Source organism: Catharus ustulatus, chromosome Z, assembly GCF_009819885.2.
Source record: "Catharus ustulatus isolate bCatUst1 chromosome Z, bCatUst1.pri.v2, whole genome shotgun sequence".
Classification (NCBI taxonomy): Eukaryota; Metazoa; Chordata; class Aves; order Passeriformes; family Turdidae; genus Catharus; species Catharus ustulatus.
This window is the reverse complement of record NC_046262.2, coordinates 20,107,650-20,131,232: the sequence shown is the minus strand read 5'-3', so window position 1 is coordinate 20,131,232 and position 23,583 is coordinate 20,107,650. Positions and strand designations below refer to the sequence as shown.

General features: G+C 38.2%; 1 protein-coding gene across 8 annotated transcripts in view; it reads right to left on the bottom strand.

The window, feature by feature from the left end:
• Positions 1-2,701: 2,701 nt before the first annotated feature.
• KIF2A (kinesin family member 2A) overlaps positions 2,702-23,583 on the bottom strand; it is a 53,805-nt gene continuing 32,923 nt past the window's right edge. For 5 of the 8 annotated variants that reach the window (XM_033086146.2, XM_033086148.2, XM_033086143.2 and 2 more), the window contains 12 exons: positions 21,854-21,944; positions 21,636-21,699; positions 21,135-21,226; positions 20,754-20,896; positions 19,825-20,029; positions 16,115-16,225; positions 11,830-11,897; positions 10,030-10,143; positions 8,741-8,891; positions 8,445-8,546; positions 6,252-6,387; positions 2,702-4,467 (listed from right to left, as the gene is read on the bottom strand). In XM_033086146.2, the coding sequence (XP_032942037.1) occupies positions 4,382-4,467; positions 6,252-6,387; positions 8,445-8,546; positions 8,741-8,891; positions 10,030-10,143; positions 11,830-11,897; positions 16,115-16,225; positions 19,825-20,029; positions 20,754-20,896; positions 21,135-21,226; positions 21,636-21,699; positions 21,854-21,944 (1,363 nt within the window). In that variant the 3' untranslated portion in view covers positions 2,702-4,381. The remainder of the gene's footprint in view (positions 4,468-6,251; positions 6,388-8,444; positions 8,547-8,740; positions 8,892-10,029; positions 10,144-11,829; positions 11,898-16,114; positions 16,226-19,824; positions 20,030-20,753; positions 20,897-21,134; positions 21,227-21,635; positions 21,700-21,853; positions 21,945-23,583) is intronic. The other 3 variants (XM_033086150.2, XM_033086147.2, XM_033086145.2) reach the window with 2 other exon arrangements.

Sequence of the window (23,583 nt, the reverse complement as noted above, 5' to 3'; positions counted from 1 at the left end):
CCAGCCCTGGCTGCCACGCAGGGAGGGAGGGAGCTAGTGCTGGCCCCGGCTGTCGCGCGGGGGGCAGAAGAAGCTGGCCCCGGCCCCAACCTGGCATGAGCTGCGCAGGGAGGGAGGGAGTGAGCCGCCACCGGCCCTGGCCCGGCAGGAGCTGCGCGGGGAGGGAGGGAGCCATTGGCCCTGAACTGCTGCGAGCCGCGGCCACCCCAAGCTGCACCTCACCAGCTGGCACCAGAGGCGGGCAGGAGTGCCGAGGCCCACGGCACGGGGAGAGCGCCTGGGGCTGCATTTAAAGGCTGTGCCAATCTATGAAAAATGTTTGGAAATTGAGCACCTGCCAGTAGTTTGTTACTTTGTTGCGCGCAGCGCAGCTCCTCGCTGCAAAAAAAAAGTGCACCTTATAGTCCAGTGCACCTTATATAGTGTACAAAGTTGTGAAATTTGCTGACTCCTGGAGATGTGCCTTATAATCCGGTGCACCTTATGGTCGTGAAATTATTGTAATTCCAATTTTTTTTTTATCAATCATTTGTGCGTTTGTTTTAAAGTGATTTGAGGTGCCTGTCTCTCTCATCCCTCTGGTAACTACCAGCATTCCAAGCCTGTTAGTAATCTGCTTCACTTAGAGAATCCCAGTGAGTGTTTCTCAGAAAACAAAAGAATTTACCTTGTGGGCTTGATATCATTTAGAAAATTGCCTTTACCGTCTCCTCCACTGTAGGAACTGGAAAAAAATACCAATGGGCCAGGGCTCATAAACACAAGTCAGAAGGGTTGGGTTTTTTGCTAACTAAATTCAAGCAGCTATTTTTTAAGGTAACTACTTCATTAAGGCAGGTAAAAGTTTTAGCACATACAGCTTTCAGTGAGATTTAGAGCAATGCATGCAAATTAGCAAAACCTCTAAGCAAAATTTATTTATACACATTATTGAATCATTAAGGTTGAAAAAGATGTACTGAGTCCAACTAGCAGCCATGACATGCCATTCATTTTTTAAAAGTCATTGATTCAGAAGAACAGAAATAGGTTAGTAATTTCAGGATTACAAGCTGCACTGACTATAAGCCGAATCGCTGGGTGTTGGCAAACATTTTGTTCTTTGTTCATACACAAGCTGCACCCAACAATAAGCCGCTCTGTCATTTGCAGGGAGGACCCACGTGCAACAAAGTTGCCAAATAGTAACAGAATTGCGGCATGGCGGGGTTTACTGGCTCGGCTTGGGCCGTGAGGGCTCGGGGCTGGGCCTGGTGGCCGAACTCGGCGCTGCCGCTCAGCCAGGCCGCTCAGGGCCGGCCGCTGCTGCTGGGCTCGCTCGCCCTGGCCCGGTGCTGCGCCGCAGTGGCAGGGGGGCACGGAGCCCGCCGGTACCTGTGGCGGTAGTGGGAGGTGGGGATGGAACCCCCTCACTCCCACAGTGGTAGCGGCAGGAGGGGACAGGAGCCCCCTGCCTCCCCCCAAGCTGCGGGGCCAGCAGGCGGAAGCCCCCTGCCTCCTCCCGGCTGGGCTGCCTGAAGGAGGGAGTCCCTCACCTTCCCCACCCCCAGTGCTGCCGGCATGGAGCCCAGCTCTACCTGCGGCGCAACACAGTAACCAATTTGTAACAGTCACGCAGTCCTGGGTTTTACTGGCAGGTGCTTGACTCGGCACCTCGGTTTGCACTTCCGGGGTTGGAAATGTCAGAAAATTATTCACATATTAGCCGCCCCTGAGTATAAGCCGCATTTCTGGTGTGGGAGCAAAATTTTAGTCAAAACGGTGTGGCTTGTAATTGTGAAATTACAGTACTCAAATTTACAGGCATCCTGAAGCCCTAACTTCAAAAACTGAATTGCACATTTATTTCACAATGTAATAGTTCAGTAATTCTAGTGCTATTTCACTACATGCAGAATCAAATTATGAGTTAGGTAAACAGCTACAAGGAATGTGGTTGGACTAATACAGAAGGAACAAATGCAGAAGATATGTGTCACACTTCCTTAATACTTTTGTTTTACTGGAGAGGAATAGAGGATAAGCTTATGTGAATCCTATTCAAGTAATTTCAGTCCATTACAGCAGTGGGGCTGCAAAAATTCAAGTGCCACAACCAGCCCTGTCAATTTTTCTTGATTCTAACTGCTTCAGTATCAGCGTAGATCTGACTTAAACCAGACTGGCAATAGACAGTTTCAGCTTGGACGTGCTACTTGACAGGACATGTAATTTACAGGGCTTTGTAAAAAGCTGACTGTCCTTTCTGGACCCACAGTAAGCCACAGCCTAGTTGAGGTGGTAGGTTTGCATGGACGAATAGTATCAAATTTTACTGTTACTCTTGTAGGATGCCTGTCTTCAGAAGCTTTTTACAAAGTAAGAATTGTCTAGAGCAGCTTCAGAGAAAACCTCTGATATGGTATGATAACCTGTACTATCACCTTCTAACAGAAGCTATTGTGTTCTGTTCCATTGGTTTTTTTCTTTTAGCTGTGATGGGGTGATGACCTTAAAAAAATGCTCACAAAGAGGTGTGATATTTTTAAAATTCTGCTGCGAAACTCAAGTCAGGACAGTGGTCTGAGGACTTCTTTCTGTATCACAAACTTGTACAGAATGGTTGGCTTTATTTTGAAATAAGAGAACTTTTCAAAAACATAACTGATGTGTTTACAAATTGAAACCCTTCCCAAAGCATAACAGAAATTCTCAGATGTAATTCATTTAATATGTTAATTTATTAAGCACATTATGTAAAATCTACATTGTTTCAGTTGTCATGTTTACACACAGGAGGATTTTTTATTTTTAACCATGATGCGACAAGAGCTTCCCATAGCCTACCTTTCTATGGGAGATACAAACATTAAACACTACAAGAAGTTCTGGCTCATTTAACTCTCTTTTCATTGCCTTCCCCTTATTCCCCACTTCCAGGCCTGGCACAAACAAACAGGCTTGTATTCCAAAAGTAATCTTTAAACATTTCCAAGGGAAAGTCTGCTGATACAAAACTCCTGGAAAGAGGGAGACCTGCTAGAGAGGTCTACATTTCTTCATTTGACAATAAGTTCTTACATGAAAGGTCAATCGTTTTTGGATACTGACTTGCAAAAATAACTTGAGTGCCACCACCTAAAAAGTGCTGATACACATGGCGCCATTTGTGAGATTTCAGGTATTTGTGGGATTGCTATTAGCGCTAGGTAGAGGTATTGTGCAAAATCGTCAAATGATGCAATTTCACCTCACTTTTCAGCTGCTGGCACTGTACAAAGGGAAAAATAGGTATTAGCTACCTACTTCTTAAAGCAACAGAACTACTCAAGCTACCTGCAAACTACGGTTAATGTACATGTAACTTTGTCATGCATTAAAATCCAAGTTTTTAAAACAGTATGTGAAAGGCCAGTATGGACATATTTATCCCCAAAGTTTGATAGTTAACTTATCCATACATAGCATTATCACACCATACCACATATCATATTATCTGCATTATCCTAAGATACAACTCTCCTCAGTACTTAAAACATTACCTTTAATATACATCAACTGACTTATATTTTTCTGGTTTTTTTGTTGATTTGTTGGTTTTTTTTGTTTTTTTTTTAATTGTTACAGATCAAATGTTGAAATCATATAACCCTTCTTTATGGTATTCAAATAAATCAAGATTCCAGATCTTTACAAGAAAAATGGAATGTCCAGCTGTTCATCCACTCTTAAAAGCCTGCAGTTCCTCTTCAAATGATATGGCACATCCTGTGAAATGAAACTAGCCACCAAAAAATAAGTTTTCTGGAAACACATCAAGAATGTACACACACTAAAGTAACTTATATTGACAAATAAGGAATGTATTTTTTAGGCTGTGCTTCAGAACAAGGTATTTAGGGTTAAGTAGCCTTCATCAAGGCACAGAATGGGAAGAGTTAAGCACAGCTGTCTGTGGAAGAGAAGTTACGTAAAACCACTAGTGAAGTGTGCATGCATGCCACAAAACTGCACAGCTGGTCTTTGTCATAAAACTGAACATGGTCAGAAGGAAGTGCTGTGACTTTTTAATGGCCACAGCTTTGCTTTATTAAAAATATGGCAAGTATTTCCAAACATTTCACTATTTGAATAAATGAAATATTTAAAACAAAGTGCTTCACAGATCTGAACCCTGCATGGTTGTGCTGTCTGGTCTAGAAGCATTTTGTAGACATCATAGGAGCATTTCACATAAAACTGAAAATGTCATTCAGGTGAATAAGAAACAGGACATTTCCACAAATATTTCTAACATTATTACACTTTCAAGTAGTTGAGTTCTCTCGGTCACTAGGTTTTGTAACAAATGTGTGCTACAGCAGTAGGGGTTTGTGAATTCCTTTAGCAGCAGAGGCCCTTTTCAAAGGGCACGTGGTCTTTTCGGGTTGATCTGTTTACTGGCCTGTTCCTCTTCTTGTAGAGCTGCCCGGAAAGATTTCACTTTGTCTTTAAGATAAAAACAAAAGAATGAGTACTGATGTGTCTGTGCTCAACAGATCTTGAAACTAAGCCCTGATCCTCCAAATCCAAGCCCCAACAAACAACAAAGAACATTCCTCCACAGAAACAGCTGACACTACAAACTACAAGAGGATTGAGCTAAGCTTGCATTCAAAACCATACAACAAGTTGCTTAGCAACTTAGTCTCTTCTTGGATACTACCTCTGTCTCTAGGCAGGATAGGTTTGTAAACTGCACAATTGTATTCCCACCATGTTCACACTTCCATTCTCCTTCTCCCTTAGAGAGTCTCGGGAGATACATACTACTTAATATCCTTTTTCTTCCCAGCACCTTCTAAATTACTCTTAGGGACATACAAAATCATATTTAGTGTACAGTTTGACATTTCTGTATATTCTAAAACCCAGAAGAGCAAATTCTAGTCCCCTCTGTTTTCTTATGAACGGCAAAACATTTTTAAGTTTTGGAACTTATTCACTGTAAATATTTAAATGCCTAATTCACTGGTTTCATTGTAATTCAGTAAGAATGGGAGAAACCTAAGGAAGGAAGTGTGGCATCCTCATTTTTCTACTCCTGTCCCTTCCATTCCCCAGTAATATGCCCAAGAATGGGAAGAGGGAAACCAAAATGATGGCAAAAATATGTAAGTCCCACAGTGACAGAAGTAACGGCTGAATGATTCAGTGACCACAACACGCCACAAGCAGAACACAGATGATACCAAGACAGCATTTTTTACTTTATACATGTTGCCTCCGGCAAACTACAGTTACATGAAGCTGGCTGTAAAGATGCGAGATCTCTTAGCATTTTACCTCCTGTAGCCTTTTCAAAATCAGTATCTGCTAAATTTTTGAAGAATAGGTAGTCACCTAAACTGCATTTTTTCACTGCTGGTATCTAGAATTGTCATCTTCTGAAGAGAAAGCCATTATCCGTAAAAACAAAAGGAAACTCCTAGCAGAAGTCTAAATGACATGTTCAGGATGCAAGCAGTCCATATCTGATCTGCTTGTTGTATTCCGAACAGATACTCAGACTGGGTAAAAGGTGAGATTTTAACTTAAGAGTTTTTTAACATAGATCAAGAAAACTGTTCCATCAGCCTCCAAACCCACCATTCAGCTTTTGTCAATATAGCAGTATGTCTCCTGGAGTCTAAACAGTTAATGAATAGGAAAATTTATCTCCAGGATGTACCCAACTGACAAGCAAGTGGAAGGGCTAATTTTGGGCACTAAGAATTAGCTGCAATTTGTTTTTCAACAAAGACAGGCTGACAAAATTCAAACACAGGCTCTTGAAAAAAAAAAAGTAAAACTAAAATACCCAGAGCTTGATGGCACTCTTAACCACAGTCTTAAAAATAACAGCAGACTCCCAGCTACACTACACAATACAACAGCAGGGACTGGGAGTACCTACTACTTTTTACTCACTGCATGGCCTTTTATTCTTTTTTCATACAGTTGGCTTGTATTTTCTTACCTTACTTTAGTGTTTTGAAAAAGAGAAAAGTTGCAAGACTGAGTTTGTACTTCCTGGAGGTAAGCACAGACTCTTCCTTTACATCAGGATGAACTGATCATAGATGTGAACTTGTTCTTAGATTGCAGAATAAATGTTCCTTCCACTAAAGGCCATCATAAGCAGGGAAAAAAGACCCTAGAATATAACCACTTTTTTTTTCGTCCTTGTTTTTACTGCAAGTCTCCATGACATATGCTAATAATGCACAGACAAGTGATTAAAAGCAACCTACCTCTAAGTTCGGTCAGAATATCAATTTTTTGCTCTAAAATTGCTTCAAGTTGAGTAGCGTAAGAATCCACATCATAGTCTACTTCTTCTGTCATCTCAAGAAGTAGTTTTTCAACTTCCAACCATCGAATGGATTCCTAGATAAAAGTTTAAAAATACAATAAAATACATCAGCAAAGTGTCAAGACAAAGAGTTGATTAAGACCTTTTCACACAATGACCACACATTAAAGTCACCTCAATAGAACAGATTTCAATCAAAAAATGAACCCTTATTCCTAATTCAGCAAAACTGCAGTTTTACTACATTATTTTTTAATTTCAGTGGTCATATCATCACAGGCAAACCCCAGCTACACAGTTCCCTTCAAATTCAGAACATCAGATGGTCGTAAAGCTGAGAAATTTAGGGAACAGAATTTTGTGATGATTGTATCCACTTGACAAGAGTCAAATTTTGAAGTCAGGCTTTATGGGCTGCTTACCACTATAAAGTGACATAGTCATTATATTCAAGGAGCCAAGATAATTCTGCCCTGTTTTGAGACAAGCTGTATAAAAGGATATCCATTTTTAAATTCACTATTATATTATATAAATCCATACACAGGAATACAATAAAGGTTGGTTAAAGAAGCTCATCTTTGCACTCTGAGCATTACAAAAAATAGTAAGAGGGAAAAAAAAGCTTGTAGCAAAGAAGAATGCAGCCAGCAGTTTAAATGTTACAGAACCATGCAGAATTGTGTTCAGAAGAACTGAGCCCATTGAAAATGCTTTGGTTTAAAAAAAAAAAAAAAAAAAAAAAAAAAGGCATCTGACAGTTCTAGGCATCCTGGAAAGCACAGTTTGACATATTAGGATGAAGTCTTTCCCTCTGTGCTCTATAGCCCAAATAAAACTGGAAATGTAGTCCAAACCCCTTGTCTTTTTTTCGGCTTTAGGAGAGATGGAGCTTACACTGGGGTGAGATTGATCTAATCTAACATAACCTTGTACATCGAAGACAAAGACTCCTGAACATGTAGAGCACAGTTAGTTGCATTGGTGTATTTTAGCCATTTTCATTAGGAAAGGTTGTTGTGTATCAGCTGCTTTCAGGGGAACGCTGACAGAAGAAGACCAGTACAGCTGTTGGGTTTTTTATCGGTGCAGCTCACCTACATACACAGCATAAACTAATAAACCATGCTGTGAACAAAGGGACCTAAGACTCAGACACGTCTCCTCCCAGGGACTGCCTAAAGGAGCAGTAATCTCCAGCAGAAGGCCAGATGGACACACAGAGGCAATTACATCTTAAACTAATGCAGCTTGTCTCTCCAGAAGCTGCATTAGGACATAGCCACAGCATACGGCACATGACTTTCACACTTTCCGTATGTTTTACTTCAGGGCTAATGTTCCATAATAACTAGATCTCTACATCCACTGTAAGATGTTTTATTTAGCATCTTGCTTTATTATGAACACGTATCAATGTTCCACTAAGTTAGATACCTAAGCTGAGGAGATAATGTGTATTCCCTACAGGTTTGATGGTCTGCTGTTCTCCAGGAACAGACATGCCAGACAGACTGCTTGCCTAAGAGCTTTAAGGTTATGAACAGAAGCAATCCACATTCCCTTCTGAAAACAAGTAACTCATATCTATTACCACAATTTTGTGAATATAAAAAGTTCCATAGCACTGACCAGCACTACATGGGCAGTATTCCTTCCAAAAGCCCTGACTAACAGCGAATAAAATCTTTAAATAGCTGTAACATGGAAGCTAACAAGCAGTTTGAAATACTTGTGTTTCTTCTGGATCTCAGAGGGAGATTATACACCAAAATTACAAAAAGAATACTCAGATTTAGACACAATACTTGGAGGGAGATGACCAAACAGAAATGGTGCTGGCAGAGACATAACTGTTAATTACCAGCCCAGCAAAGGAATATTTTACTAAATTTCTGGAGTAACATAGAAATGTACTTCTCTTCAATCATGGGGACAAAGATCAGGTGTTATGGAATCTGTTCCTATTCATTTGATACAATCAGCTTAACATAATAAATCAGTTTAGGATTCTTTGACAGACAGAATGGCTACAGATCAGATGCTCCACAATCTTCAAGAGTATGCACTTTCATTGGGAAAATCTGAATTCCTGAATTAGGATAAAACAAAGTGGAGCTCCATCTTTTACCTGGAAGACAGTCCTGTGGTCTTCTACTACTTGCTCTTCCATTTCTACCATTTGTGACACGGCTTCATGGAAACTAAACAACTGCGGAGAAACTTCTTCTTCCTAAAAACAATAGTTAACTTTGTTAGCCTGGAAAGAACTGTGGCTACAGAAAAATGTTGAGTGTGACCCATTTAACCACAGAACATGGAAAAAAACAGGCAGAAGGAAAAACCTGTCAAAAATAGAACTGAATCTGGATTTGTGCTGCCTACTGTATCATCATCTCTTTCCATACAATTCTGTAAACCACTCACGTTTTGTTCACAAAGCAGTTTCAGATCATCTCTCTGAGGAGAGCTTCCCACACCCCACTGTGTCTCCAAGTCATCCATCTGATTGGGAGCATGGTGTATAATGGAACGGATCTCTCCTGCGGCACTAGGATCAACTGTCAGCTCCTTCACCCTGTGGGCAGAAAATGTTTCATTTGAAAATTAGTAATCTCCTGTGCGAAAGAGTCACAACCAAAAATAAAGCTCTATGGGTTTATGTGCAATCAAATTAATTTTAATAAGGAAAATGATGATGTCAGCTTCACAAATTTAATGTACTTTCAGTGACAAAAATATGTTAGTCCAGTTCCTAAAAAGCACGGACTCTTGCATTTTTACTACTTGCATGTGGATTAAAATAAATCTAGCAAGAAGCATTTTCTGATTGACATCTTACTACTTGTTAAGTTAGGAGGGCAAAAATTTCAAACCCCTCAACATTAACTCTTTGACAATGGGTGATATTTCAAAGAAAAGATCATTTAGCACCCTAGACCTGACAACCTTTCTTTTTCTGCATACACAGTTGTGCTTTAAAAACATTAGTCAATCAGCTCTGCACTAGATGTTATAAGCAAATCAGCCAAGAAATTCTGAAGAAAATAATAACATGCAGCTGAGTATTTTAGGGAATAAATATATCCTTTCATTAATTTCAAAGGTGAAAATATTTTAATAAAATGGTAGGCTCTCATAGCACATAAGTAGTTTGATCATGATTCTGTCAAAAAAAGCCTATTCAAAAGCAAGCTTATGAAAGATGCATGAAAATCTGAAAGCAAGTTGTAGAACAATCTTAATTTCTTTAATGGGAAAAATGTTCATTCAAGTAGCACTTATTTACTACAATGGCAAATATTTTTCATTTATCTTCAGAGTGCTCAAATGCTTTAACAACATATACACACATAAATATATATATATACATATGTAAGAAAATTTTCTCTTTCAGAGATATTCAAATTACCCTAAACACAGAATTGTTAGATTTGGTCCACTAAATGTACAAAGGTGACATCACCATTTCTTTTGTTTTTTAAATGTATGAAGGAAACTAGCAAGCCTGGATACAGAATGTGGATGTTTAAGGAGGGTAAACAAAATACTGGGAAGATGATTGCATATCATGCAGAACCATCACCTGCCAAACCAAAATAAAAACAAAGTATGTGTGACTCAAGGCAAGGGGACTAATGAAAGGTTGGTCTGTAAAATTACATAGCCAAAAAGAAAACTTAAAAATAAAGTTCCATGTATAGAATGAAGTAGACCTGGTGTTTGAAGGAGAAAAGTCGTCATACTCATAGGAAGGAGAGAGATCAGAGCGACTGCCACTACCCTGTGAGAAGGGAATGTCCGAAGGACTAATTCCAAATTCCTTTACTCTGCAGCAGCAAAATACAGTGGCAAATTAAAAGAAAATGTTCTCATAAACACAGTCAAAATGACAACTCTTTGTTTAGCATACTTCTTTAAAAGTATAACTACAAAATTATTTTTATAACACAAGTGTTTCAACATACTTAATCTCTCTGCAAACAGTTCAGATCACTAACAAAGCTGAACAAAACCAGTGTTGCTAATTTGCACGACTATAACAGCATTGTTTTGAGAAGAGTAATTCCAGATTTTGGGTTGTATAGTTAATATTATTTGGTCTACATTCAATATTCCCCTAAATTACTCCTTTTAAAATATCAAATCACAACAGCTACAAAAGTGTAAATTCTCTTTCATCTCCTGTTGTCACTGCCCACACACTGGCGTCCAGCACTTAAAACTAACTACTACGAAAATCATGTATTGTTAGAAAAATAAAAAATAACACAAAACACATAAAACAACATTATAGTGACAGGTATATACTCCATAACATACAATTTTAACACTAAGAGGCGGAAACAGTTTCAGCATAACTATTTAGGTCACTAGAAAGAGGAGCTTGATTTGTTTTGTAGTGACATTTTGTGGAGTCACTTCAGTAACGTAAGTTGTACAAGGGGTAGAAGTTCCAACAAATCTTGAATGTGCAAGGTCCTGAATCATGTTATTCTAAGCAGAGGAACAGATGCCTCATTCTCTTCAGGGAGGAAATGAGACAGACTGGTCCAAGCTAGGCAGGCTTACTACTAGCTCCATTAACCCAGACAAAGGGACATTTGGAGATTGAGAGAAGCAGGCAGTAAGCCTTCCTAGCAGGTCCTTGTGCCTAGCCAAGGAGAAGCAGTTGTGGTTCTGCCTGGCCTCTCACTGGGGCAAACAGACCCCCAGATGGTGGCCTCTTCTGGCAAAGCCAGGGCTCCTGATGGCCCAGAGGTTGTCTGCCACCTTTGTCCTCTGCAGCAAAGCATGGGGCATCTCTAAGTCACAGGTCTGGCTGCAGGCACACACATGACCAGACTGCACCATCTCCACAGACTTTAAACACAGAACTACAGCAGGTGAGGGCTCCTTTCACTCACTGGAGAGAGCTGAACACTTTCTTAGAGCAGTACAAGTCTCAAGTGATGCATCTGCCCCTGGAGGTGCTAATTTTTCCTAGAGCAATCATAAAGCCTGTTGGATTTTCTGTCTTTTTAAAGCCTTTACTTAGGGTTCTCAGATATTTGCTTGAAGTTGGGAAGCATGAAATTTTATGTGTACATATAATACAGACTGACAACTGCACACAATTCCACCAAAGGGATGGGAAAAAAAATCACATCACAGAAAGATATTTTAGCCAACACCCCAGGGTGTCATGAGCACCAACTTTCTCTAATGCAAGAGATGGTCCTTTCAAAGCAAGTGCAAAATAGTAGCATATCCCACATACCTTGCAATCCACATTATCCATCTCTGAATAATGGCATAGATGCAGTTTTAATAGATTCTTTTGTAATGGTTTTACAAAGTGACAATTTAAATTAAATGTGATCCTGGATCAGTAATTTGGTTTTAATCTTATTAAGAAACACAACCACCATTGAATTATTCAAGTAGCTAAAATAATCACACATCATGGAACAACACTATTTCAAATGTCTGTAATCAACAGCTAGTATAGCTTTAAGAAATAACATTTTTCATACCTGTTCGCGTATCTCAGTGTATTTAGAGTGTTTTCACATGATGCCATCCCTGGAGAAATTGTAGCAATCTGGAGAAAACAAACCATACATTGGTAAATCACTTTAAAGATATGAAAGGGTAGATAAATTTAAATGTATGTATATTTTTAATCTCCAGTTTCATTTCTGATCTCCTACAAAAAATGTCTGTTATGTACAGCTGTCCTTATACAACAACATCTCAGGGACACAGATGTCCAGTCAAAGTTCAAATTTAATTTTTTTAACCCTACAAGAACATCAAGAATTCATAGAAATTCAATTTCCCCAACCATCTTGGTAACTCACTGCGTAAACGTGAAACTATAACTTAAAAAAAACCACTCCTCTAAAAAGGAAATATGCAACACTGTAGACCCTAAGTCTAATATATCCTATAGACAATTATCATATTATTTTTTAATGTATCCTTTAAGACTCTCCTCTGTTCAAGGATATTCTATGCTCATCAGAAACTGAACTTAATAGGAATAAAGAGTAGCTTGAGTTTAACTATTTTCCTAAGTAGAAATATATTTTTTTCAATTAGAAATTATCTGTAAACAATACTTGGTGGCAAACCTTTCATGAGACCAATCTAGAAACAAAGGTCTTTCTTTTTCCAGTTAAATTAATTACTCTGAAGATAGTAGCATCTTTCCCAAAATCAGCAAAAATTAAAACTATGACTGGAAAAAGGAGGATCGTTATTTTCCTAGTTTCTCTCAGCAGTCCAATTTTTCCACCTGTGCTCTTTCCTGGACAGTCCTAAAGGCTCTACCCAGAACAAACACCTTTATGATCCTATACACTAACATTTTCGTTACAGAAAATGCATCACTGTCTCCGGAGACTGAAACTGATGGTGATTATATAATCCCAGTTTTCTTTTTCATCCTGCTGCTGACATTCCTGTATAAAAGCAGAGGTAGTCATCCCAAGAGGAATTTCTACTTCTGGGAAGAAAGGAAAAATATGTGGTGGAAGTGACCATACAGACCTAAGTTTAAACCTCTAATACTGGTATGCATCAATTACTAAGAACAAGCTTATATTTGGGATCACAAAGCTGCATGTCTCTTGTTCTGGGTGCTAATTAACAAAAAATCTAGAAGTTCCTAAAGCCCTTCCAAACTCAAACAATATTAAAAATGCATACGTCTCTTCCACCAGTTTAATGTTCAGAGCACGCCACAGACCGTGATGTTCAGATTGATGGCATTTGTCTTCCCAAGGCATTGTTACATGTGATACAGCCTGGGGACAGCTGAATTATCCTGACAATTGGAAGTGGTGAATGAATTCCATGTTTTTCTTTGCTTTGTGTGTGTGGCTTTTGTTTTACCTATTTACTACAACTCCTGTAACACTAGGAGACTGCTCCAACATTTTAAAGAGCATAAGGTCCAGCCGCTCTAGAGAAGTGCCATTGTAGGTGCCTTGGTCTGTGTGAAAACCCTGTCCAGGACACATGAATTTGTGCACAAGTCTTAGTGTACAATCTCTCCTCAGGCCCCAAAAAGCCCACTCCAGGCAGGACAGTTAGACTCAGATCCCTCTGTTGCTCACTTTCTTGTTCCTAATTCCAAATGAGGATGGCAAAAGCTGCACTACTTATGGACAGGAGTATCTTTAAGACCTGTAATAACCATTCTTCCTGCATCTATCTACACTGCTTGTAAGCCATCACAGTGAGATCAATGGCCCTGTTGGGACACGGAAGTCTGCAGGATCCTACTCCCACCCTGGAGGACTGAGGGGTTTGACCACTTCAGCTATGACTGCATCACACAAAGGATGCAACATGTGAAGAAGTACCATTGGTTAAAAAATGAGACTATTCTATGTAGTAACACTGCAACTTTCAAATGACGATTCATTACCCTACAATGCAACTCTTCAAAAACTGTAAATGGTTTCTCAAACTATTTAAAGGCAAGAACAGTAAAACTGCAATGACTGATACAATTTAAAAAATAAAAATTGTGCTGACTGTAAATCTCTGGATTTCTTCTGAAGAAAGCAAATCCTAGTCATAACTGTCCACGTCATTAAGTTATTTTCAAAATATTTTTCTGAAATTTGAAAAACAAAAATATTCGAAATCATAGTTTAATGTTATATACAGAGAGAATACTCCATCCCTAAAGGTGTAACTTTTTCAAATGCAACATATCCATAAACAATGAAAGTCACACAAAAATGAAGTGTAGAAACTACCCAATGAGTTCTACTCAAGTATCTTCGGTACAGATTCGTATATCAGAAAGCAAGTAGAAAACACATAGCAGGTATTTTATTACTTGAAGAATCCTTTAGTAAGTTAAAAATTACAATATTTTACTACGTCATTTTATATGCATTCCATATTGAAAAGTACCACATAGCTGCAAAATGTCTTATTCAAACAGCACATTTGCTCCATTTGAACAGTGGATCAAATCTGTCTTGTTGCAAAAGTCCTCAGTGATAACCCCTGTTGCTGGCTGGGGTTAAGACAGTATCTGAAGATGAAACTCTGTTGATTACATTCTAATTCAAAAATTCATGTAAACAAACACTAAAACCAGAATGTTACAAGTGGTCCTACTACTAAGAAATTTAGCAGAAGAATGAATTTGAAAGCAGTATCTTATCCTGAAAGAGGTTTCTTAAGCTTAACTGTGAAGAGACTGTAGTTATATGAATAAGAAAATAAAAAACTAATTCAAGCATATTTCCGCTTTCAGAGGGAATTATTTTTATTAATTAAAAACTTCCATGAAATATTCACGAACACTAATTACTTGATGTGCAGAGAGTAACTTCCAACAGACAAATTTTTCAAATCTCCTTCAGCAGTGAGGATACACCTGCTAGAATTGCACCATCTAGCTATCCTGCACAAGATTAATGAAGTTACAGAGCCATACAATGATTTGAATTGGAAGAGACCTCTAAAGGTCATTTAGTTCAACCTCCATGCAGTGAGCAGGGACATCTTCAGCTTGATCAGGTATGTCTCAGAGGAAAAGAAAACTATCCTGTTGTCTCATTAGAAAACTAATTTGAAGGTAAGTAAGGTTAATAAAAACGCTATTTAACCATCATTTTCAAATTAAAACCATACCTAACAACTAAAGGGAAAACTAAGCTGTCCTAAGACTACAGTTTTCACATGGTGGTCTGCAGACTTCTCTGGCCTCTAGACTAATTAATTCAAAGAAGCCCGTGAAAATTAACCAACCCAAACAAGCCTAGTTATCAGTATGCACTGCAGAGAGTTCACATTCTCACAAAGAGAAATGTTAAGGATGCGCAAATAAAACAACTGGACACAAGGACTTTTATCTGTCCTTTCACTCATATGCTCATATGTCAGAAGAATTCTGGTTTTTAGACTGGCGGAAATGCACATTTACAGCTATTCAGCAATTATTTATATATTTATATATCTATAGATATTTACACATTTGTAATAGTTAATAATTTATAGTATTTACAATAATTTTGATTTATGTCCTATTTTATATATGTGTATATACTTATATATACTTTATGTATTTACAACACCTATTCATCCCATGTATTCCCACTCAGCTTCCCACTCAACAGCCTGAAGCATATTCTGATGACCTTGATACCAACTTTTAGTTTAATCTTTGTCATTTAAAAATCATAACTCATCACTGTATTTCCAGTCTACACCCTATTTCCCAGAATACTGCAAAACAAACAAGACTCTTTTATCATTAAGACACTGCTAAAAACAAATAAACAAACAAACAAACCAGCTTCTCAAGCTAGAAGTGTTTCTAGCTGCCAGACTAGCTAGAAAACTAGAACAAGCAATAAGAAAGGTCAATAAAAAAAGTGAGAAGGGAAAAAATTATTTAAAATCACAGAACCATACAACCACTTGAGTTGGAAAAGACCTCTAAACTAATTTAGTCCAACCATTAACCCAGCCAAGCCCACCACCATGTCCCTAACTACCGTATCTACACATCTTTTAAAGATCTCTAAAGATTGTGACCAGACCACTTCCCTGAGCAGCCAGTTCCAATGTTTGACAACCCCTTCAGTGAAGAAATTTCTCCTAATATTCAATCTAAACCATTGAGAAATGTTTCTTTTGAAATCCTTCTCCACATATAATGTCAATTAATGAATAAATTCAAGTCCAACACACTATCAGTAGCAAGCAACCAATTTTAAACATAAAAGCCTAAATTTGCAGAGTCTTTTCTCTTTGTAATTGTTAGAACAGTTAACCAAATCAACTTACCATGCAGGTACGTGAGTTTTCTCCAATGAATGAATCTCTTAGCACCTGAGTAAGTTTACTTGCTCTGAAGGGTGTATGAGGTTTATTTCGGCCTAAGGCTCTAATGCACTCCTGAAAGAACAAAGAGATTCTTTATCATGGGTTAAATAAACATAATAAAATGCAATTCAGAATCAGAAAATGCATGCCTTATACTTCATGTATTCCGCTAAAAATAAAATTAAAATTTACTATTAAATCTTGGGTTTAATAAGCATTAGGTTTCTACTTCTCATTAGCTCAGTAGAGAAGAAAAAATTTTAAAAGGATTAGAAACCTAAAAACAGTCTCAATGTCAGCAGTGTTGATGTGAAATGTTCAGGCTAACAATTATTCCTCATTATCAGCTACAAAAGGCTGAGCGAGCTATAATCTCTGCCAGCAGCAGCAGTATGGGCAGGGACATGGGTTAACTGTACCAGTTAAAAGCAGTGGCTTTGATTCTTATTTTACTGCTGTCTTTCTTCACACCTTTGAAGAAAACAAACTTTCTGAAAGCTTCCACAGGTCACAAGCCAAGTAGGCATAGCTCTCTACTGGAAGCAAGCTCTCTACTTAACATTGGAAGACACTTGAAAATATTAGGTCACTCCCTGCTTTAAAATACTCTTCATGTGACGAAACAGGGATAGGATCTCTTCCTCCATTCCCAGAGGCAAGGGGCTACACGAATATTTGCAACAGACTAGGTTCCAGTGAGCAATACTGTGTAGATCTAAGTATTACAAAATCATTGCAGAAGTTAAAGCAGCAACTAAGTACAACAGTGGCACCAAAATACCATTATCTAACCATCACTTCTGTTCACTCAGTGATCTAATATTGTCTAGTAAGTTATTCTTATGAATTTTTTTTTAAATTTTTAATTGTTGTCATAATATTTTGACTATTAATTCCAGACTCTGCCTTTGCCTCTTCAGATGACAGGTTTCCTTGGTGCACTTTTAAAGTATCCCATATTGAATTACTGATGTGGCAATCAGCAAGTTTTTATTGATATTTTAATTTACTATAATGATTTTTAACTTACTTACTCCTGAAAAATTAGAATCAGATTATCTCCTTATTAGTAAAAGATTATCGAATGACACCACCAGCTTCTAAATTTGTAACGGAGTTTTAAACTACATTTGGTTTTCATTACATCTCTGAAAACCAGGTAACAAAATGTCAACACGACTTCCATGTTGAGACATTACAGAAGTAACTTCCTGTGCCAGAATCCTGAATGGGTTAAGACAGAACTTATATCCAGATGGCAAGAGCAAATCTTGGATTTGCAATAAAGACCACTTCGTCAGAATGTACTAGTTTAATCGGGACTTGAAAATAACTTCATGGTTCCTGAATACAAACGGAAAAGGCTGTGGAGTATTCTTGGGATAGATGAAAATTAGCAAACAGGTCACTGAGAAACTTCTTTTTGTACCACCTTTTAGACCTCTGCAAGGCCTGAACTTCTTTTTATTTCCCCTTCCCCATATAATTTGGATGAAAATCACTAGTACAGCATCAGCAGAACCTTTTGCTATAATTAAGAAAACAAGTTGCATAAAAATTAACCAAATATGTTGTATGAGTAATATCCAGTATTAAATAAACTGAAAAAAAACCCCTCAAGCCAAACCCCCAAAACCAAATAGCTTTATTCAATTACAGTAATTTCACGAATACAAGCCACACCATTTTGACTAAAATTTTGCTCCCACACCGGAAATGCAGCTAATACTCAGGAGCGGCTAATATGTGAATAATTTTCTGACATTTCCAACCCCAGGAGTGCAAACCCAGGTGCTGAGCCGAGCACTGGCCAGTAAAACCCAGGTTTATGTGATTGTTACACATTGGTTACTCGGTTGCGCAGCGGGTGGAGCGGGGGATGCCTGCTGGCAGCACAGGAGGGGCAGGGAGACAGGGGAGCTCCCTCCTTCCTTCCTCTCCCGCAGCCTGGGGCTCCGTGCTGCCATCCCCACGGCTCGGGAGGGACGCAGGGGGCTCTCTCCTGCCATCCCCGCGGCTCAGGGGAAGGCGGGGGGCTCTCTCCTGCCATCCCCGCGGCTCAGGGGAAGGCAGGGGGCTCTCTCCTGTCAGCCCCGCGGCTCGGGGGGAGGTAGAGGGCTCCTGTCCCCTCCTGCCGCCGCCGCCATGGGTGCCAGCAGGCTCCTGTCCCCACCCGCCACCGCGGGAGTTGGGGGGCTCCATCCCCTCCTCCCACCACTGCCGCAGGTGCCAGCGGGCTCCATGCCCCCCTGCCACCGCGGGGCAGCGCCGGGCTGGGGTGAGCGAGCCCAGCGGCGGCGGCCGGCCCTGAGCGGCCCCGCCAAGCGGCAACGCCGAGCTGGGCCACCTGGCCCCGTCGGCAGGCCCGAGTGGGCCGAGCCTGCACAGCCCAAGCTGAGCCAGTAAACCCCGCCTTGCCGCGATTCTGTTACTATTTGACAATTTTGTTGCACGCGGGTCCTCGCTGCGAACAACAGAGCGGCTTATAATTGGGTGCGGCTTATTTATGGACAAAGAACGAAATGTTTGCCAACACCCAGCGACGTGGCTTATAGTCCGTGCAGCTTGTATTCGTGAATTTACCGTACATTTGGAAATGAGTAGTAACATCAACCCAACGCTTCCTGCATTGCTTACTTTGATGTTAAATCAGAATAGGCCAAAGTTTTGGAACTGCTGCTTCCAATTTTTCAACATGCTATAGAATTTTGTAATGATATATTGTACATCACAATTTTATGGTGTGTTGTGAGATCTGTTTAGTCAGATGCCAGTCGTCTCCCAAGTTTATACCGGGCATGAAGAAGTAACTACACAGTTTTTTTACATAAAACCAGTGTGGGTGCTGAGAGTAGTTAACCTAAGCAAAACCAGAGATAAATTCTAAGACATTCAAAACTACTGTTTCTCCAGTTCGAAGTAAAAAAAATATTTCCTCTATTTAGACTGAACCTCTTTGAATCACTATAAAACATCAAACAAAAAAAAAGGCAGATGAATATTTAAGTAGCATTTCTTAGCTCTGTTTATATGTCCTGGATTGGACATATGAGAATCTGTAAAGTGATTGTATCAGAGAATTTGCTATGAAGAGGAGCTGACAAAAATGGATTTCACCTTTCACGGTTTATTTTAACTATTTGCTATTTTTTTCTGGACATGCTATTGTTTTGCTTTAATCAATATATTAACAGCAGTAAATATGTTGTCAGTGTAGGCTTAGCTTTTATTTAAAAGAAGAAATAAATAGTGAGATCAGTAAGAATACTTCCTGTTAGTATCTCATATCTTCAGTACCAAAGTAAGTATTTTTTCTTCCTATTTTAGATATGTATCAGGAAACGCCTGCAAATTCAACCACTGGGGACTTTTTGTGAACTTGTTTCTTTGGGATGCTTTCATGTTTGTTTGGGGGTTTTGTTTTGGTGTTTTTATTTTATCTTACAAAAACTACATGTAAGTTGATAGCACAATGTTTCTGCATTGTTTCTACTTGGAACTTACTAAGTGCTCCCTTGAGGGTTTAGAGGAAAAATCAACTCATTGTTTTACCTGTCATATCAACAGACAAAGCAGACAATCAAAGCCCGCAAAAACACTAGCTTTACTTGTCACTGCTATTATATGTAGGGCTTCCACCTACTCCAAGGCAATAGAAACATATCAGTTACCTTGAGTGCTAAAAGGCTCTTGTTAATTTCTGCACCTTCCAGTCGCGTTTGCCTATCTGCACTCGAAGTATCTGCTCCTCTTTCATTGCCAGCCAAATCAATCAGAGAAAATTTACCATGCAATTTCCCTTTCCTTCTGAGAATAATCTGAAACACTGCATGGCTTCGAGATGAGTGTGCATTTGCAGATGTTTGGCCAGAAGTCCTTTAAACAGGAGAAAAGCAGAGAAAGATATCAACTGGTGGAGAACCATACATGTTAAACACTAACCTCATGACGATAGGTTTTCAGGGCAGATTCCTGTATTTCCTTACATGTAGATAGCATGTAAGATAACACTGTTTTGGACACTAGAAATAGAACACTAATTACCGGATATACATAGTACAATTACGCCTCTTTTTCCATCTCTTTGAATGGAAAGAGAAGATTAGGAATATTTTGCCTCTCTTTTAAAATCAGATCTTCACACATTTCAGATTATCAGAGAGCTCATGCAAAAGCGCTGATGACATTTTTATCTGATGCAGCAGTCCATGCTCAAGGCTAATTTTAAAAACAATTAAGCTGAAGTCTTAAATAAAAAAGCTTTAAAAATTGTGCTTAACCTCTGCCAGTATGCATCAAGGTCTTTTAGAGATGAAGAATCTGGCAGCATTTCAGTTTTTAAATTATGTGAATTTAAGTCAGTAAGCCGCTTACATAATGCATGCAATTCACATCCTCTTGAAAAAGCAGTTATTTCTCTCTAGGAGACAGAGAAACTCTGAACATCTCTATTTAAAATGTAGGTAGATTCCTTACTTGCAGAAAACATCATCAAAAAATTCCTTGCATATTAAAAGGCATTACTACAAAGATAATCCCAAAAATGTTGTTCTGATTTTTAAACATACAATGAAAAAGTGGTGTAAGCTATGGAAGATACCTGCAGCTGTTGCCTACTTCAATAAGCTTAAGAACATCCTCAACACATTTGACTTCCCGCTCCTGTAATCCCACCACCTGGACTTGTTGTTTACCATCTTCTAACACTCTTAATTTTGTCTTCCTGTTCAACAAGTCAAAAACCTTAGGAAAGGAGGAAACAGAACAGTCAAAAGAGCAGCTTTAAAATAAAAATTCCTATTTCGAATTCCATTTCAAATAATGCAAAACATTCCATGGTAATACATGATTGGAATGGAAATGCAAAGAATTCTTTGAAATACAGCTTTTAATGCAAAGAGGAAAAAATATTTTATGTGACAAGCTCAAAATTTTGTGTATGAGAAACTCCTTCTTTCTCAGAAAAAGACCAGGTACTTACCTTACCACTGTAGATCTCAAAAAATGTTGCATATACTTGAAGTTCTAACTTCTTATAGTTTGGCTTCTTTAGCATTAAAAAGACATCTCGAGCTGTGAATACATTTCCAAAACAAAAGAAAATCTCATTGTGTGTTTTCATTTAGTGAAGATTCAGTCATTCACGTGTAACAGTCTATTTTACAGCACCTCATATTTTGTAAGAATGACAGATATGGTCAGTCAACTAAGCCTGAAACAATGCAATCTAAACTGCCACATTACACTGGAAGAAGCAGAAGACACCAAAATGGTAATCCTAAATAATCTGTTATTGCATTTTTGTTAAGTAGTCTATATTTACATTAGTGTGTAAAGGATACACACTAGGGACATCTTTTGATGTTACCAAAGTTCCACTGCAATGCAATGTCTGTAAACTGTTATACTTGTATGACAAAAAGTAGAAAATTTATTGATCTCAACTGATCTGCCCAAAGTCAACTGATAAAAGTAGTCTCACCTGCAAGTGCATATATGCCTTTAGAACAATCTTGGTTCTTTCCCGAAAAGTCACCACCCATAGTCTAAATTACAAAAAAGAAAAAAAATAGCTAAGAAAAAAAGAAAAGCACCACAAAAATCACAGAACTGTAGTTTACATATTCCTTATTTATTAGAACTCATCTAAGTGTGTCACGTAAAAAAATAGTATTGTTGACTTAGAGAAGAACTACTTACATGGGTTTTCCCACTGCCTGTTTGTCCATACGCAAAACAAGTGGCCATTCCCCTTTCAAATATAGTCTCCACTAATGGTCGAGCTGTAAACCTTAAATGCAAAAAACCTATACTTAAAAAACTGAAGTACTTTAAGATGCCACTACTACAAGGAAAATTAAAATGTTAAAGCCAGAAGTGACAAAAATGTCCTTTTGATTAAAGGACATTTATACATCAATTTCAGAAGTAAGGCGACTACCAGCTGTAAGGTACTAAAATTTTCCAAACCATCACAAGCTACAAGGTCTCTCTCACTTGTTTTACAACAATATTACCCTCCTTTAAGCCCTGAAACAATAATTTCCTTGTTTTAATGATCCAATATCCAACAGCTTAGTAAACAGAGTCTGGAGCTCCCTCAAGATGCCAGAATAAGAAGATGCTGAAGTAGGATAGTGTAGCAGATAGGAGTTTTGTCAGTACTAAAATTCTGCTGTAGTTTTTAACTCCCCAAATAAACTTCCAAGATTAAATTTGAAAGACAAGAGGCCAAAATAACATTGCACATCTCAATTTTTGAGAACATGCATATATTTAGAAAAGGTTCAAGATAATGGCTACCCAAGTTCTTAAGAATGAAAAAAAAATCTAATCCCTGAAGTACTATTTGCTGTATCAGTATTATCTGAAGCATGATTTCTTCTTTTTTTTTGAGAAACACAGAGCTATTGTTCCTACTTCAGTTGCTTATCACCATTATTTCATTGTAAACTCCAAAAGGAAAGGGTAAACTAATGGAGAGTTACATATGGAGATGATTCTCTCTGCAAAACTTTCTAAACTTTTTCCAGTTGTTTACACATAAATAACCTATGTGACCAATAAAGGAAAAAATTAATTACAGAAATACTGAGATGCTACAACCTTCTTTCCTTTTGCTTTCAGACACAAAATCACTTACAAAAATAGTAAGACTGAGCCACTCTTCAGCAACCCAGGGTTATGTAAAGAACCTATATCTAGCTGAATCTAATGAAGATATCTAATGTATCTAATGAATTTTCATCAAGAATACACCAGATGATTCTTGAACAGCCTTAGTCTTTCTTTCTTTGCCTCTTCTAAGTATGTACCTTCTGTCTTCTCAAGAGGATACTCCCACATTTTGATGTGTGTTCTTTCTATGCATAAAAATTGAAAAATTCATGAAATCTATCAACTTCAGAAGCACACTCCATTACTTCTGTTTGACTGAATTTGAAACTGTTTATTTTGTTTATTTATTAAAAAGGTACTTAAATGCATCTAATTTAAAGTAAGACACAATACAAACATATCTTAAAACGTTTTCTTAAAGGATTACACAACTCCAAACGATACTGTGTTAAAGTCCAACTTTGCTTTTACTTTGCTTTTACTAGAACTTTTATTTGCAATCTTAGTCTTTCAGAAATGTAAACTGGTTCTCCCTTTAAAACTCATAAGGCATATCCCAACCAGTGAGTGTTTTTTAATTTTAACAAAGATTTGCTACTCTGTGTTGTGGTTGGTGGATTAACAAATACTTAAAATACATGTTAAGCAAAATAATAACAGTACTAATAATGGTAATAATAATGGTTGTAGTAGTAATAATAATAGAGTAGGAACTTTTCTACCTTGGACTGAACATTTTTTCAATATAAATATATAGTAAATTTAGCATACTGGAGAAAACTGGAACATCTTGACACAATATTTTTTTCCTC